We start from the raw sequence: 13,187 nt of genomic DNA on the forward strand, positions 1-13,187 counted from the left end.
AAATTGAGTATTGTGAGGGTTCAAAGGCACTCTATTGACCCAAAGGGTTCTTCGTGGCGAAAGAAGGTTCTTCAGATTATAAAAAGGTAAGAAAGAGATGGTTCTTAGTGGAACCAAAAATTTATTCTATGGCATTGCTGTGAAGAACCTTTTAAGCACCTTTATTTTTAAGAGTACGTTTCAAGACATTTTTAGGGTTACTCTATTGACCAACAAAATGTGCCTAAAAATGTGTGATATTGTCAAAATAGATGACCCTGACACACAGATACAGTGATCTAAAAACAATTGATTTGGTTGATAAAAGTTATATAGATAGGCAGACAAAGATAAACATTTTAAAATAAACTTACTAAAGTTTTTTTTCATTAATCATTGGATATGTATGCCTGATGCACAAAAATAATTGTGAAATGAAATAATTATTAAAAATAGTTTTTTTTTTTCCAAGTCATTTTTCCTCATTTTAATGTATTCTTGAATTCAGTACAGACCAGCCCGCCATGAAACATAGGCATGTATCTGTTCTCTACCCAGTGCAGTGATTCACGGATGTTCTACCAGTTCCGCAACGGTTCGCTTATTCATGCATTTCAAACCTACACGTCACTTGGCAAAAGATGTCTGTAAGTGAAATTCAACATGTGAAGGGTGTGAGCTATGGAAGCTTCTGTAGCTCTCAAACAACAAGGATTAAATTTAGGATATTTACTTCGTTTCCTAGCGAATATCATTTCAGTGACGGTTATTTGGCGCTGTTGGCAAGAAGGTCTTCATAACTGAAAGACATTAGAAACACATTAGTGGCCACAGAGGAGAAAAGGCGGTAGATTGGAAAAGATAGATGCTCCAGAGATGGGGAGGAGAGAGAGAGTGGGTGTGAGGAGGCGCTGAAACACTGTAAGAAAACTTGTAGCACGTGTTTTGATTTATTTTTTCATTATTCGCTCTGATGGATTTATCCTAGTTTTGGCTACCGAATTTGTGCCTTTGTGGGCCTGTTTTGCAATTAACAGCACGGGAGATGGGTTTAAGCGAACAGAAATAATATGAACTCAAAGAATAAGGATCGGGTTTGATCATAATGAATCAAAATGAAGGGAGAGAATCGTATTATCGTATGCATGATTCCCAAATTTCTCCAGCATGGATGGACCCGGAGAACTCAACGGCTCATCACGTGCGTCCGGTACGTATTTGTTTATTTATTTGTTTATTAATATTTTAAGATATTTAGTGTCATATATTCTTAAAATCAACCAAATCTAGAAGAAATACAATAGAGCAGGAAATAATTGTTAGCTATTTTGAATATGAAAATTCTTATAATTGTTTTTGAGCCTAAATATGTATAATTATAACCATTATTACATTTTTCTTTATTTATTTTCATGTATTTATTTTTTGTTATTTACTTTTTGCAGAATCTTACTGAGGGCACTACATCCAGCCCAAATCTTGATGTAATTACATCTAGTCCAGATCTTCAGTGGCTTCTGCAGTCCTCTCTACTTTCCCAATCAGAGACCAACTTGGGAACATTTTCCTCATTCTCACCCACCACCATGCCCAACTGCCCCTGTTTGTCGCAGTGCTCCAGTCCAGACCCACCCTGTAATGGAGCAGTGGGGGACAGTTCAGTAGGACATGCTAACAAACATGTAAGTTATTGGAATTTCTGATATTTTCAGAGTTTGGAATGCAGAAAATAGTGAAAGTAAACTTGAGGGGTTCCGGTGATTCATTCATTTATGGTAAACGAGTGAAATGACTCACACCTGAATCACAGTGGGGCATGTGGAGTGAGTCAGCGCTGTAGTATTTGAGCGGGAATCTTAAAGCGCAGGCTCAGAAGGATGGATCATGTTGTCATTGGTGCCAGTGGATGAGTAACAGGAACAGCATATTTGGAATTGGGTAGAACTGCTGTGTGTTTGTTTTCTTGATATCAACCATAAGATGGCAGCACCATCACTCTTTTAGACTGAAGCTTGGTTTTTAAATAAAATTTGGAATTGCCTTGCTAAAACCCTCTCGGCATTTATAGATGTCCTCTGAGGAACTTGACAGGATAAGGATCCGCAGGGAAAGGAACAGAATAGCAGCTGCCAGGTGTCGGGACCGTCGTCGGATGCTTATAGACACGTTACAGAATGTGAGATTAGTACTTATTTGTGTTATAGACCATGTTTAGCCATTAGCCGTATGTCCTGAGCTTGTGCTTTCTCTTTCAGGAGACGGATCATTTGGAACATGTGAAGACTCAACTGGATGAAGAGATCGCTGCTCTTGAAAGGGAGAGAGAGAGGCTGGAGTTGGTTTTTGAGGCACATATGCCCATCTGCAAGTTAAATGACCTAAACCCAGAATAATTACTGATGCTGGTCATGTTTAGTGCTGAGTCTGCTGGTTCAGATCAGATGTGGATTATATAACATAATAAGCGTATATTTGTTAAAGAAAGCAAAATGTTAAAATCTATTTCAGTGATACCTTGAGAATTATTATCTTGCATGCACAATTTGTTTCACTTGTTTTCATAATAAACTACAGATTCAAATGTTGTTGCTTCTCTATCTAATGATTGTTTGTACCAGGGTGTAGCAACAGGTGTAGACCTTGTTAGAGTGTAAGCTCCATATATTATGTTTATTATTTAGCTAATATACGTATATATGCTGTTCAAAAGTACAGTAAAATTAGCAATGTTTTGAAATATTATTACAATTGAACTGTTTTCTATTTTAAATTTATTTTAAAATATAAATATTCCTGTGAGAGCAAAGTTGAATTTTCAGCAGCCATTTACTCCAGTCTTCAGCGTTTTTCAGAAATCATTTAGAAATTGTTCCTCAAGAAACATTTATTTTATTATCAGTGTTGAAAAAGGGTTGTGCCACTTAAAACATTTTTGTGGAAATTGATATATATATATATATATATATATATATATATTAGCATTCTTGGATTAACAGAACATTTAAATAAACAGCATTTATCTGAAATTACATTTTTGAAACAATAAATATTTACTGCCAGTTCAGTCCTGCTTTATAAAACGTAATTTCTTTTAAACTGTGACACCAAACTTTTAAAGAGTTGTATATAGCTAATAGAAATGTGTGAATAATATTATTTTTATAAATATTATAAATGATACTAAATATAGAAAATATATTAATATTACATAGGCCTATTATTACATTAAAACCTAATAAAATATTAGTTTTTAGCATTTAGCATTTAATAAACTATATTTAAAAATTATATCACATTTTATAAATATTATATGTTACATTCACAATATCACAATTTTATTTATTTACTTTTACAAAATATCACTAAATTATATGATTATTCCAACATCGACTGAAGCTCCACTTTAACATTACAACAAATAATAACTTTTGGGAGAAAATCAATACCCAAGCAAACATTTCTTCAAGACTTGGTTTGATAATGTGCAGACTGAGTCAAGTAGCCTATTAACATTAAATATAATTTAATTGACCAAAAATGCTTTAATACATATTTCATTACTCTGTTGTTGTAAGTTTAGCTGTTGCAGAATAAAGTAGGCTACTTGAGTATGTAAGTCTGAGCCAGACACATTACACAAACACAAAATTAAAATAATACAGCCATTAGGTTTATGTATTTCTGCACATTTTGTGTATCTATTTTTGTTTTGGTTACGACATGTGCTTTGTTTATTCCTTAACAGCAGGAGGCAGTCACACATTAGCAGACGCTCAATAACGCTGAGTGAACGCTCGACGGAGGGCAATGTCTATGGTGATTGTTGTTCAGATTGTACGGAGCACCTAAAGGGACATGGTGGTGGGAAAAAAATTCAGGGTGGGAGGAAACATTTTTTTGCGTTCTCTCGCAAAACTTTTGCGTTCCCTCGAGAAACTTTCCGTTCCCTCGAAAAAAGTTTGCGCTCTCTCACAAAGATATTTGCGTTCCCTCGCAAAACTTTTGCGTTCTCTCGCAAAGCTATTTGCGTTCCCTTTTGCGTTCTCTCGCAAAGAAACTTTGCGTTCCCTCGCAAAACTTTTGCATTCCCTCGCAAAAGATATTTGCGTTTTGCGAGGGAACGCAAACATCTTTGCGAAGGAACGCAAACGCAAAGATATTTTGCGTTCCCTCGCAAAACTTTTGCGTTCGTTCGCAAAAGATATTTGCGTTTAGCGAGGGAACGCAAACGTTCCCCAAGTGTCACCATTCCGACAGCAAGAATGATCCTGAACTAAATGAAGATTAATGTCTTGGGTATGATGTGTTTATTGGACCAATCAGATAAGAGTAACTGGAGAGTCAGCGAGAGGCTCATTTGATTGGCTACAAGAAGAAGGTGGCCCCGCCCTCCCCTTCACGCTTGCAAAACTCAGCTAGTGAGAAAACAGTGCCAAAATTGTAAGCGCAGAGAAAAGAAAGACGGAGCTGTACATATCGGTTTATTTCGGGAACGTTTTGCCCCACATGCACAACAAGTCTTTTAGACATTTGCAACAGTTTGTTTTTTTACACATAGATTGGTTCTGTGCAGTCAATCCGTTTTGCAGTTCTTTAAACTTGTTTTCGCTTGCAAATCCCTGTTCACAGGCTTGCAGTGCTTTTGACCGTCTTTTGGCGAAAAAAACGTGTCAAAAGTGTAAGCGCGGAAAAATGGAAGTCAGAAGCATGCAGATCATATTTATTTTGCGTTAGCATGAAGCTGCAGTTTCACAATACATGAATTACACTTACGAATAACAGTAAAATGCTGCAAATAATTTTTTCTTGCACGAAACGCGATTTACACCTTTACAAAGCTTCTCTTGCGCATGCAAATGTAATTTACGCTTACAGTCTTATGTACACTTCCACAACTCTTACCCTGCGTATGCAAATCTTTTTGACGTCATTCTACCTTCATACCATGTCCCTTTAGGGGCTCCGTAAAATTGGGTTAAACCAGAAACTGGATCCAGACGATTGTGAGGAGTTTGACAGCTTTGCACATATTACAGTATCAGTCAGCGTATTATTTGTTGTGTTCATGCATAAAGCGCATAAAGAGATCAGCAGTGCGAGAGCGATACCGCAGACGCCACTCTGCAGTATTTTAACATCAGCTAACAGTGTCTTCTTTGACTTACTTTCCAGTGCAAAACATTAATAAACGGTAAGTTTTCATCATCAGCTTGACGTCATCTTTCTTTGAGCAAGATTGTAACCTAAGCAGGTTACAGTTCTCATGTATCATTTTAGATTGCTTTTTAAATCTCTGCACATCTTATAAAAACACCTATAACATAAACAGTCTATTACAACAGTTTGTGTAGCAAATGCACTGTAAAAATCCATTTGGAGATTCCATTTGTTGTTACAAGTCAAGGTTATGTTTGACCACTGTATGTATATCAAATTATTTTTTTTTACAACGTTTTATTATATAATTTTAAATATAATTTTTTATGCTTTTTAAGAAAATGTCTATGGAGGTAGATGTGTTTGTGGGGAACACCACTGTCCTGGATGAAGATGTGTACCAGCTGTGGTTGGATGGACACACAGGTTAATACGTGATTTCTATATGTTGCATATGAGTTTGTCATAGACACGTAGTGCTTGCTTTTAATGTTTAACACTTGAGGTAATGATATATTCTACATGTTGGTATATAGTCACAGATGCGCTGAGAATACGGATGGAAACAGGTGCCTTGCAGGAGTGTGAAGCCAATGCCGAAGTTCTGCATGTTGTTTTTTTAGTTTTAGTTGTTAGTTAGGGCATCATTACTGTTTTGCTAAGCTTATTTGTTTGTTGCAATATTTGTCATGTAGGTGTTATGAGTTTGATCGTGTGTTTGCCAGGGAGGTGCTGGGTAAAAAACTCTCCAAAGGGACCAAAAAGACTTAGACGACATCAGTTCAAAGACTGGGATTGCACTCAAGAGCTGTCGTCGACAGGTGCTGCACACTCTGGCCTCTTGTAATTTTGAATGCCTCTGAAAGAAAGGATGAATATTGCATGATTAGCAATGTTGTTTTACAGAAATGTTAATTTTTATTATTATTATTAATAATAATATTATTATTATATACATATTTATTTACACATTTTTTGTCAGTGCACAGTACTTAAATATTAAATGACTGATTTTTTTATTATAAAGATGTTTACAAAAAATGTCCTATTAGTAGTATTTTAGTACTAATTTATTAATGTATTATTTACAGAAATTTCAGTGGGCAATACATAAAAATATTACAGCATAGTAATTGTTATTATTATTTTAGTACTAATTTATTAACATTAATTTACAGAAATGTTGTCAGTGTACAATACTTATAAATATTAAATGATTATTATTATATTCACATATATTTATTTACAGAAATGTTGATGGTGTACAGTACGGTACTGTACACCAACAACATTTCTGTAAATAAATATGTGAATAAAATAGGTTTAATATTAAATAATTGTTATTATTTTATTCACATATTTATTTAAAGTAATGTTGTTGTGTACACTATTTAAATATTAAATAATAATATATTTTGTAATTAATTTAATATTAATTAATTAATTCGTTAATTTGTTAACTAATTCATTCATTCATTCATTGGCAAGGAGATGTATTGTTTGAACCTTTCTACCATTTTCTCAGTTGTGTGTTTAAAGTGGTGGAAGAGCTAAAAGGCCCCCTGGTGGAGAACACACAGCGTCACTTTCTCCTGTCTGATGTTCTGACAAGGTGAGACTTTCACACATGTGGCCAAATGAAGCATATTGCTAGTGCTATAAAAAAGCGTCTGTCCCACCTATTGAAAATTGTGACCATTTCTAGCTTTCCAATTCAGGGGACGTAAATGTGAGCCAAACACAATATTTCGTACCTGTTCTTGTGATAAAGATGATTTACAAGAGGTTATGTACTTCAATACTGTAAATGCATGTGTGCTATTGTGACTTAATACAACCAGCTTCACCAGTGAATGCTTTTAGAGTTATAATTGAAAGCAATCGTAAACCTAGAGAACACACAGGCACATCTTAAAACGTATGTTTCTGTTGTGTTCATCCTCTTACTGGTTTGCTTGGTCTCTCTCCTCCGTTCATCTTTCTCCTCATACGCTCTCTTCTGTTCCTGGCACACTTTTCACACCCTCCCTGTCCTCTCACTGACTCAGCCATGTCTCTCTGCAGGGACTATGCTGCCATAGTGTTCTCACCGTTTTGAGACAGGGAAGAGAAAGCTACAATACTTGTCTTTCCAGGACTTTGCCTTTTGCGCTGGTCAGCTCAGCAGCTACTGGACTGTGGGAGCAGTTGGTAAGATGTTCAGCTTAAAGATAAAGTTCAAAATGAAAATGAAAATTCTGTCATTTACATTACTACAGCATCCACTACTGTCATATTGCATGATATTCCACCAATCGGATCATATTTGGTGAGTGTCTTTGTACAGTATGCAGTGGTGAAAGTGAGTAAAATTTTAAGTAAGCAAAATCGGGAAGTATCCCCTAAATTCTTTTAGGGAAATACAGTATTTGGGAGAAGGTAACAGTAATGAAGCAAAATTAATTTGAAAGGAAATGCATCACAGCAACTGTATATGCATTCTCGTGCTCTTTGTTTTCTTTCTTCCATATTTAGACAACATGATGGAAGACATGGATGTTAATCTAGAAAAAGAGTTTCTGCATGACTTGCAAGTCTTGAAAGTTTTGGTTAATGATAAAGACATGCTGGACCAACACAAAAGGCATGTAAATAATTTGTTCAGATGGTCATTATTTGTAATGCTGATGACACGCTATCTCTAACATATCTCTCCTTTCTACAAACATTATAGCTTGGTATGTGCACAGCTTAGAGGACAATTTTAAGTCTTTAGTGAGATGGAGGCCAATTTTAAGGTGAGAAGCATGAATGTTTTTAATTGTAAAAAATGTTCATACTTTTTTTTTTTAATAATATTTTTATTCAGCAAAGGCACCTTAAATTGATCAAAAGTGACACTAAAGACATTTATAAAATTATGAAAGATTTCAATTTCAAATAAATTCTTGTAGTCTTTCTATTCATCAGAGAGCCCTAAAAAGCCCTATTTTAGAATGATTTAATGATCATTTGACACTGAAGACTGGAGTAATATACACATATTTTTTGTTTATTAATTTATCTTATTCATGTTGGATTACATGGATGCTTATTGCTGTGGGTGAACTTCAGAACTTGTCAAGAGCTCTAGTTAACATCGCCTCAAAACTCATACACACCAAAGACGTCCGAGATCTGTTCATCGAGCTTGTGGTGAAGGTAATGCACTGGAGATAAACTCTATGCCTTGAGGTGATATTTGTCCTTGAATACTCCCAGGTTGAGTGTGACGGTGATTATCGCTTCTTCTCTCAGTTCGTTGAACCGTGCCGGTCAGATAAATGGACTATTGGAGATCTCAGACTTTTCCTCATGCACTACAGTAGCTCTGTACACACACTTGAGGCTTTCAGGTTAGTATATATGCATTTATGTGTGTTTGTGATCTTTCTCATATTTAAAAAAAAAATCTAAACATATTTTTTTTCCTCAGGCATCAAGTAGTATGGGACAGATACATGGGTGTCATCAAAAGCTGCATCCTGAAAATGTATCATGACTAGAACGTATTTCCATTGCTGATTTCCAGTTAGCTTGACCAAATCTTTCTTCAAACCTTTAACAAGCCAGTTGCCCTCTCGTTTGTAAATGTTGCTACCTCAGCTCCCTTTGTATATCAAAGTATTCTTGTCCAGTAGGTTTAACTTAAGTAATAAAAAAGTGTTTTCCACAAATCTGCCTTGTTACTTGTTATTCAGGGTAATACATCAATTTTTTTTTATTGGAATCTATGGATCCATAAAGAACCTTTAAAATCCATGGAACCTTTCCATTGCACTAAAGGTTCCTTATAGTGGAAAAAAAGGTTCCTTACATTATTAATGGGATAGTTCACCCAAAAATAAAAATTCTGTCATTATACACCCTCATGTCGTTCCAAACCTGTAAGACCTTTGTTTATCTTCGGAACACAAATTAAGATATTTCTGATGAAATCCGAAAGCCTTTTGACCCTGCATAGACAGCAACACAACTGACACGTTCAAGGCCCAGAAAGGTAGTAAGGACATTGTTAAAATAGTCCAAGCTACGAGAATACTTTTTGTGCTCAAAGATAATGGGGCACTATTGTGAATGCGCAGCGAAGACTGACACGGAAGAGAAGAAATTGTTGAATAAAGTCTGTTTGTTTTCTTTGTGCACAAAAAGTATTCTCGTAGCTTCATAACATTACAGTTGCACCACGGATGTCACATGGACTATTTTAACAATGTCTTTACTACCTTTTTGAGTCTTGAACATGTCAGTTGCATTGCTGTCTATGCAGGGTCAGAAAGCTCTCAGATTTCATCAAAAAAGAAGAAGAAACAAATCCATTATTAAGGCGTTTATACTTTAAACTGTCCCTTCTGGCCAAAAGACCAGTCTATAATCTGTAATAAATGTAATCGTAAAATAGTCCATCCCGTGTTGTCATCTCACATCAAAATCCACCACTATATTTTTTAGAACTGTTTTGGACTGTTTTCGCTTGTAAACAGTGCTTGATATGTGCATATTTCTCTCCTGATTCAGACGAATTAACATTTTTACTCAGCAAAGTAATTTGATAGAGGAATTTTTTTACATGATTTTAAGTTAAAAACATTTATTACAAAAACTATTTTTTTTGAATTGATGGACTGGAGTTAATGTGGATAACTTGTGGATTATTGTGATGCTTCTATTAGATGTTTGTACTTTTGTTCTGACGGCACCCATTCACTGCAGAAGGTCCATTGGTGAGCAAGTGATGTAATGCTAAAGTTCTCCAAATCTGTTCCGATGAAGAAACAAACTCAACTATATCTCGGATTGCCTGAAGGGGAGTAAATTTTCATTTTTGGGTGAACTATTCCTTTAAGAACTGTTCACTGAAAGGTTCTTTGGGGAACCCAACAATGGTTCTTCTATGCCATTGCTGTGAAAACCCCCTTTTGGAACCTTTATTTGAAAGAGTGTAGAGGAGGGTAATTATCTCAAAGTGTGCATGTGATCAATGTTTTCCCACAGTGGAGTAGCTACCTGTTTGTGTGCCCAGCGGGTGTGGGTCAGCAGCAGGGGGCTACAGTTGGCTGGTCAACTCTGAAGTGAATGGATGAGGAGACACTTTTACTACCTTATAAAAGGCCAGACCTAGGACAGCTGTCACCCCCTACAAATGGTCATGGAAAATTCCTCAGAATTTCTGCAGAAGAGTCCTCATGGGAACTTTCCCTGGCACTCCTGCTGTTTCTGAAAGTAGGCTACCTCTGTTGTTTCCATCAAAGCCATTGTCTTAATGGTGCTCAAACCTTTGTGTAATGAAGACGCATGATGTTCCTGGCATCGTTTAGTGTTTTACAGTTAAATCGGGAGGCATTGCCTCCTTTTTTACCCTGTTAATTTGTGTCTGCATTCCTTTTCGACATCCCCCAGTAAATATCCAACAGTGTCAGACACAAGCGAGCTTCACCAGGATGAAAGTTAATAAGCTAAACAAAGACAAGTGTATTAAAAATGGGAAGTAAATTAAGGCCTACGAATTGCAGGATTTGCCTAATATAACCCAGATGGATTGGTTTGCCTTTTTTTCCCCCCTGAGTGATGGATGTGGTATTTGTTCTGGAAACAAGGAATTTGAATCCTTGATTCCTGGATGAAAAACAAGGCAGGAGGGTGAAGGGTGGCTGAGATACAGGGGCCGTTCAGGAGTGGGAGGAGGGAAAGAAGTGGGACGTCCTAAGCTCCTTTCTGTAGCATTGCACCTTTCCTCACATTCGTAATACACTAGCTATCACTGCTCAGGTCCTGTCTTTTGTCACAGAGCTCTAATCCGCTAAACGAAGAGGGAGAGAGAAATCAATAGAGACAGAAGAACGAGACAACTTCTACTAGACAGACTTCAAAAAGTGAGTTTCAAACCATCTGTATTTGACTCCTGTGCACTTGAAGTTTGTAAAATTGAGCATAGCAGTACATAATACAAGTGAGATTATTCAAGCATACTTGGAGAGAAAGGCATGTGATAAAGCATGCATGAGAAATTTATCATTCCAGGACGTTATGCTCATTGTTGCCTTGTAATAATGAAATGAGTGACAGAAATTAGTCAATGCTTTGCTGTCATGCTTAGATGTGACAGAAACCTTTAGTTTGAATTGGAAACAGTTGTATTTAATGATTACATGAGTTCAGACACTGGCCATGTTTCTGCCTCTTACGCAGGCCAATTCTGCTGTTCCAGAACAAACAGTAGAGCAAGTCCATAGAAATCAATGTAAAGTCATGTCACTGTTTTTATAAAGGACATATAAAAAAAGTGATGTACAAGAGCAATTAAAATGATATAATGCATTTAACCGTAAAAGCAAACCCTCAAAGCTACAGATAAAGCTCATCTTTCATCTTGAAAGGTGAGTGTAGGCAGAAGTAGATGTTATTATGAGAGTCCAGGAGGGATAATGATGGCTGAGGAGGTCTATGATTTGTTTTACAGCTATAAAAAAGAATGAGGCCTTAAAAGAAATGCTTTACTATGGTAAAAGAGGCCAGAACAGGTGAAATACTTTTCTAGCAGCAGCATTTTGGACAGTATAAAGTCCTATGTGCTACATTGTAAAAAGTGGTAACCTGCAATTATCTCAAAGAGATATTTATCTCAAAGAGAACCCATAATTAGTTTTGTTGGTGTAAAGCATGTGATGTGAAGTTAAATAGTATATTGTATGTGACTTGACTAAAACCAGTTAATTTAAATACTCTTTTTTTTTTATCGTACAGTAGTCAGGATGAGATGAAGGTGTGAATAACTATCTCCAGATCACTGAATGTGAGGAATAGAAAATCTGTCATGTAATATCTGATTATATGCACCAACTTGCCTTGTTTCCAAGAACTGCCTAGTTAGCAAGATCAAAATCACTGCACAAAACCCCAAACTCACATTTATCACTTATCATATATGCCATGGAGTAATATTTGTTGAAGAATTACAGCCATGTTAATGTAAACCTAATCTCACTATGATAAAAAGAGTGAGAGTTTCTGGTCTGGTTCATGCAGGTTTGTGCTGATCTAGCTGGTGGACAGTGCTATTGTAAACACTTGCAATTGGTTAAAATTAGTTAATGCATCGCACAGTATTCAGCATATTCACAATATTCTTAATCTTGATCTAAATTAATGTTTATTTTTACATATGCTAATACATTTCAATATTTCAAGTTGTATAAATTAACATTAATGTATTATTATCAATCATGAATTAAGAATTTTATGTTTTTATTTTTATTTTGAATTACTTTTTATTTTTACATTTTCAGTTTTTATTTGAATTTAAAGTTTTAGTAATTTTGTTGTGGTTTTTTTAAACATGTCTATATAGTTTTTATTAATTATTGTTTTAGTTATTTGAGTACATTAAGTTAAATTAAAGTTTTAAAAAGTTAAATTTAATTAAATATTTTATTTGAATACAGATAAACTTTTATTTCAAGTAACGAGAATTGTTTATTTTTTTATGGTTTTACAGTAGATTTAGTTAACATAATAATTCTGACCTAGAAAAATTAAATGCTATAAAAAACTAAACGTTATTGTACGTGTAAATTGTACAGCTAGTTAAGCTAGTTAACAATCCAAACGAGGACACCAGCACACCAGTATCCAAAACAAAACATATGGAGGTGGTCAGCAATGCTGGCCTTTTCAAGAGATCACTTTCACTGCTTCCAAATGTTTATGTTGTGTACTATTCCTGTTAACACATTTATTTGCAATTACCTTTGTTGTTCTTTTTTTTACAAGGTCTCACCCCTACCTGTCTGTCTGCCCCCTCCTTATTTTCCTCGAGGAGACGGCGGGAACTGAACAGACCCCGATTGCACGTCTGTTCTCGCTCTTATTGGGCCTCTTTGGCGTGAGAGTGTGCCTTAACGACAACTATACATTTGTTCGTCCGTCCAGCTGTGTGTGTGGCAGGGTGAATGTCCTGTACCCTGTAACTATGAAGGCCACATATGTGCTACTTTGCGTGGGTCTGGTTGTTCTTCCTGCTACAATCTGTCAGT

The 13,187-nt window shown here is 35.8% G+C and overlaps 2 protein-coding genes and 1 pseudogene across 2 annotated transcripts in view; all 3 read left to right on the plus strand.

Moving 5' to 3' along the window:
• The first annotated feature begins 516 nt into the window (after window positions 1-516).
• On the plus strand, window positions 517-2,372 carry LOC107699970 (proto-oncogene c-Fos-like). The gene is made up of 5 exons (XM_016501433.1): window positions 517-574; window positions 1,068-1,189; window positions 1,425-1,661; window positions 2,048-2,155; window positions 2,235-2,372. Exons 1-5 carry the CDS (start codon window positions 517-519, stop codon window positions 2,370-2,372), a joined length of 663 nt encoding a protein of 220 aa, XP_016356919.1.
• Window positions 2,373-5,695: 3,323 nt separating this feature from the next.
• LOC107699971 (acidic fibroblast growth factor intracellular-binding protein B-like) lies at window positions 5,696-8,727 on the plus strand (annotated as a pseudogene).
• Window positions 8,728-10,066: 1,339 nt separating this feature from the next.
• LOC107700044 (EGF-containing fibulin-like extracellular matrix protein 2) overlaps window positions 10,067-13,187 on the plus strand; it is a 10,328-nt gene continuing 7,207 nt past the window's right edge. Inside the window, exons 1-2 of the mRNA XM_016501548.1 lie at window positions 10,067-11,027; window positions 12,925-13,186. Coding sequence (XP_016357034.1) covers window positions 13,124-13,186 — 63 coding nt within the window. The 5' untranslated portion in view covers window positions 10,067-11,027; window positions 12,925-13,123. The remainder of the gene's footprint in view (window positions 11,028-12,924; window position 13,187) is intronic.

The sequence above is a fragment of the Sinocyclocheilus anshuiensis genome, unplaced genomic scaffold, assembly GCF_001515605.1.
Source record: "Sinocyclocheilus anshuiensis isolate Anshui unplaced genomic scaffold, SAMN03320099.WGS_v1.1 scaffold1023, whole genome shotgun sequence".
In the NCBI taxonomy this organism is placed as follows: domain Eukaryota; kingdom Metazoa; phylum Chordata; class Actinopteri; order Cypriniformes; family Cyprinidae; genus Sinocyclocheilus; species Sinocyclocheilus anshuiensis.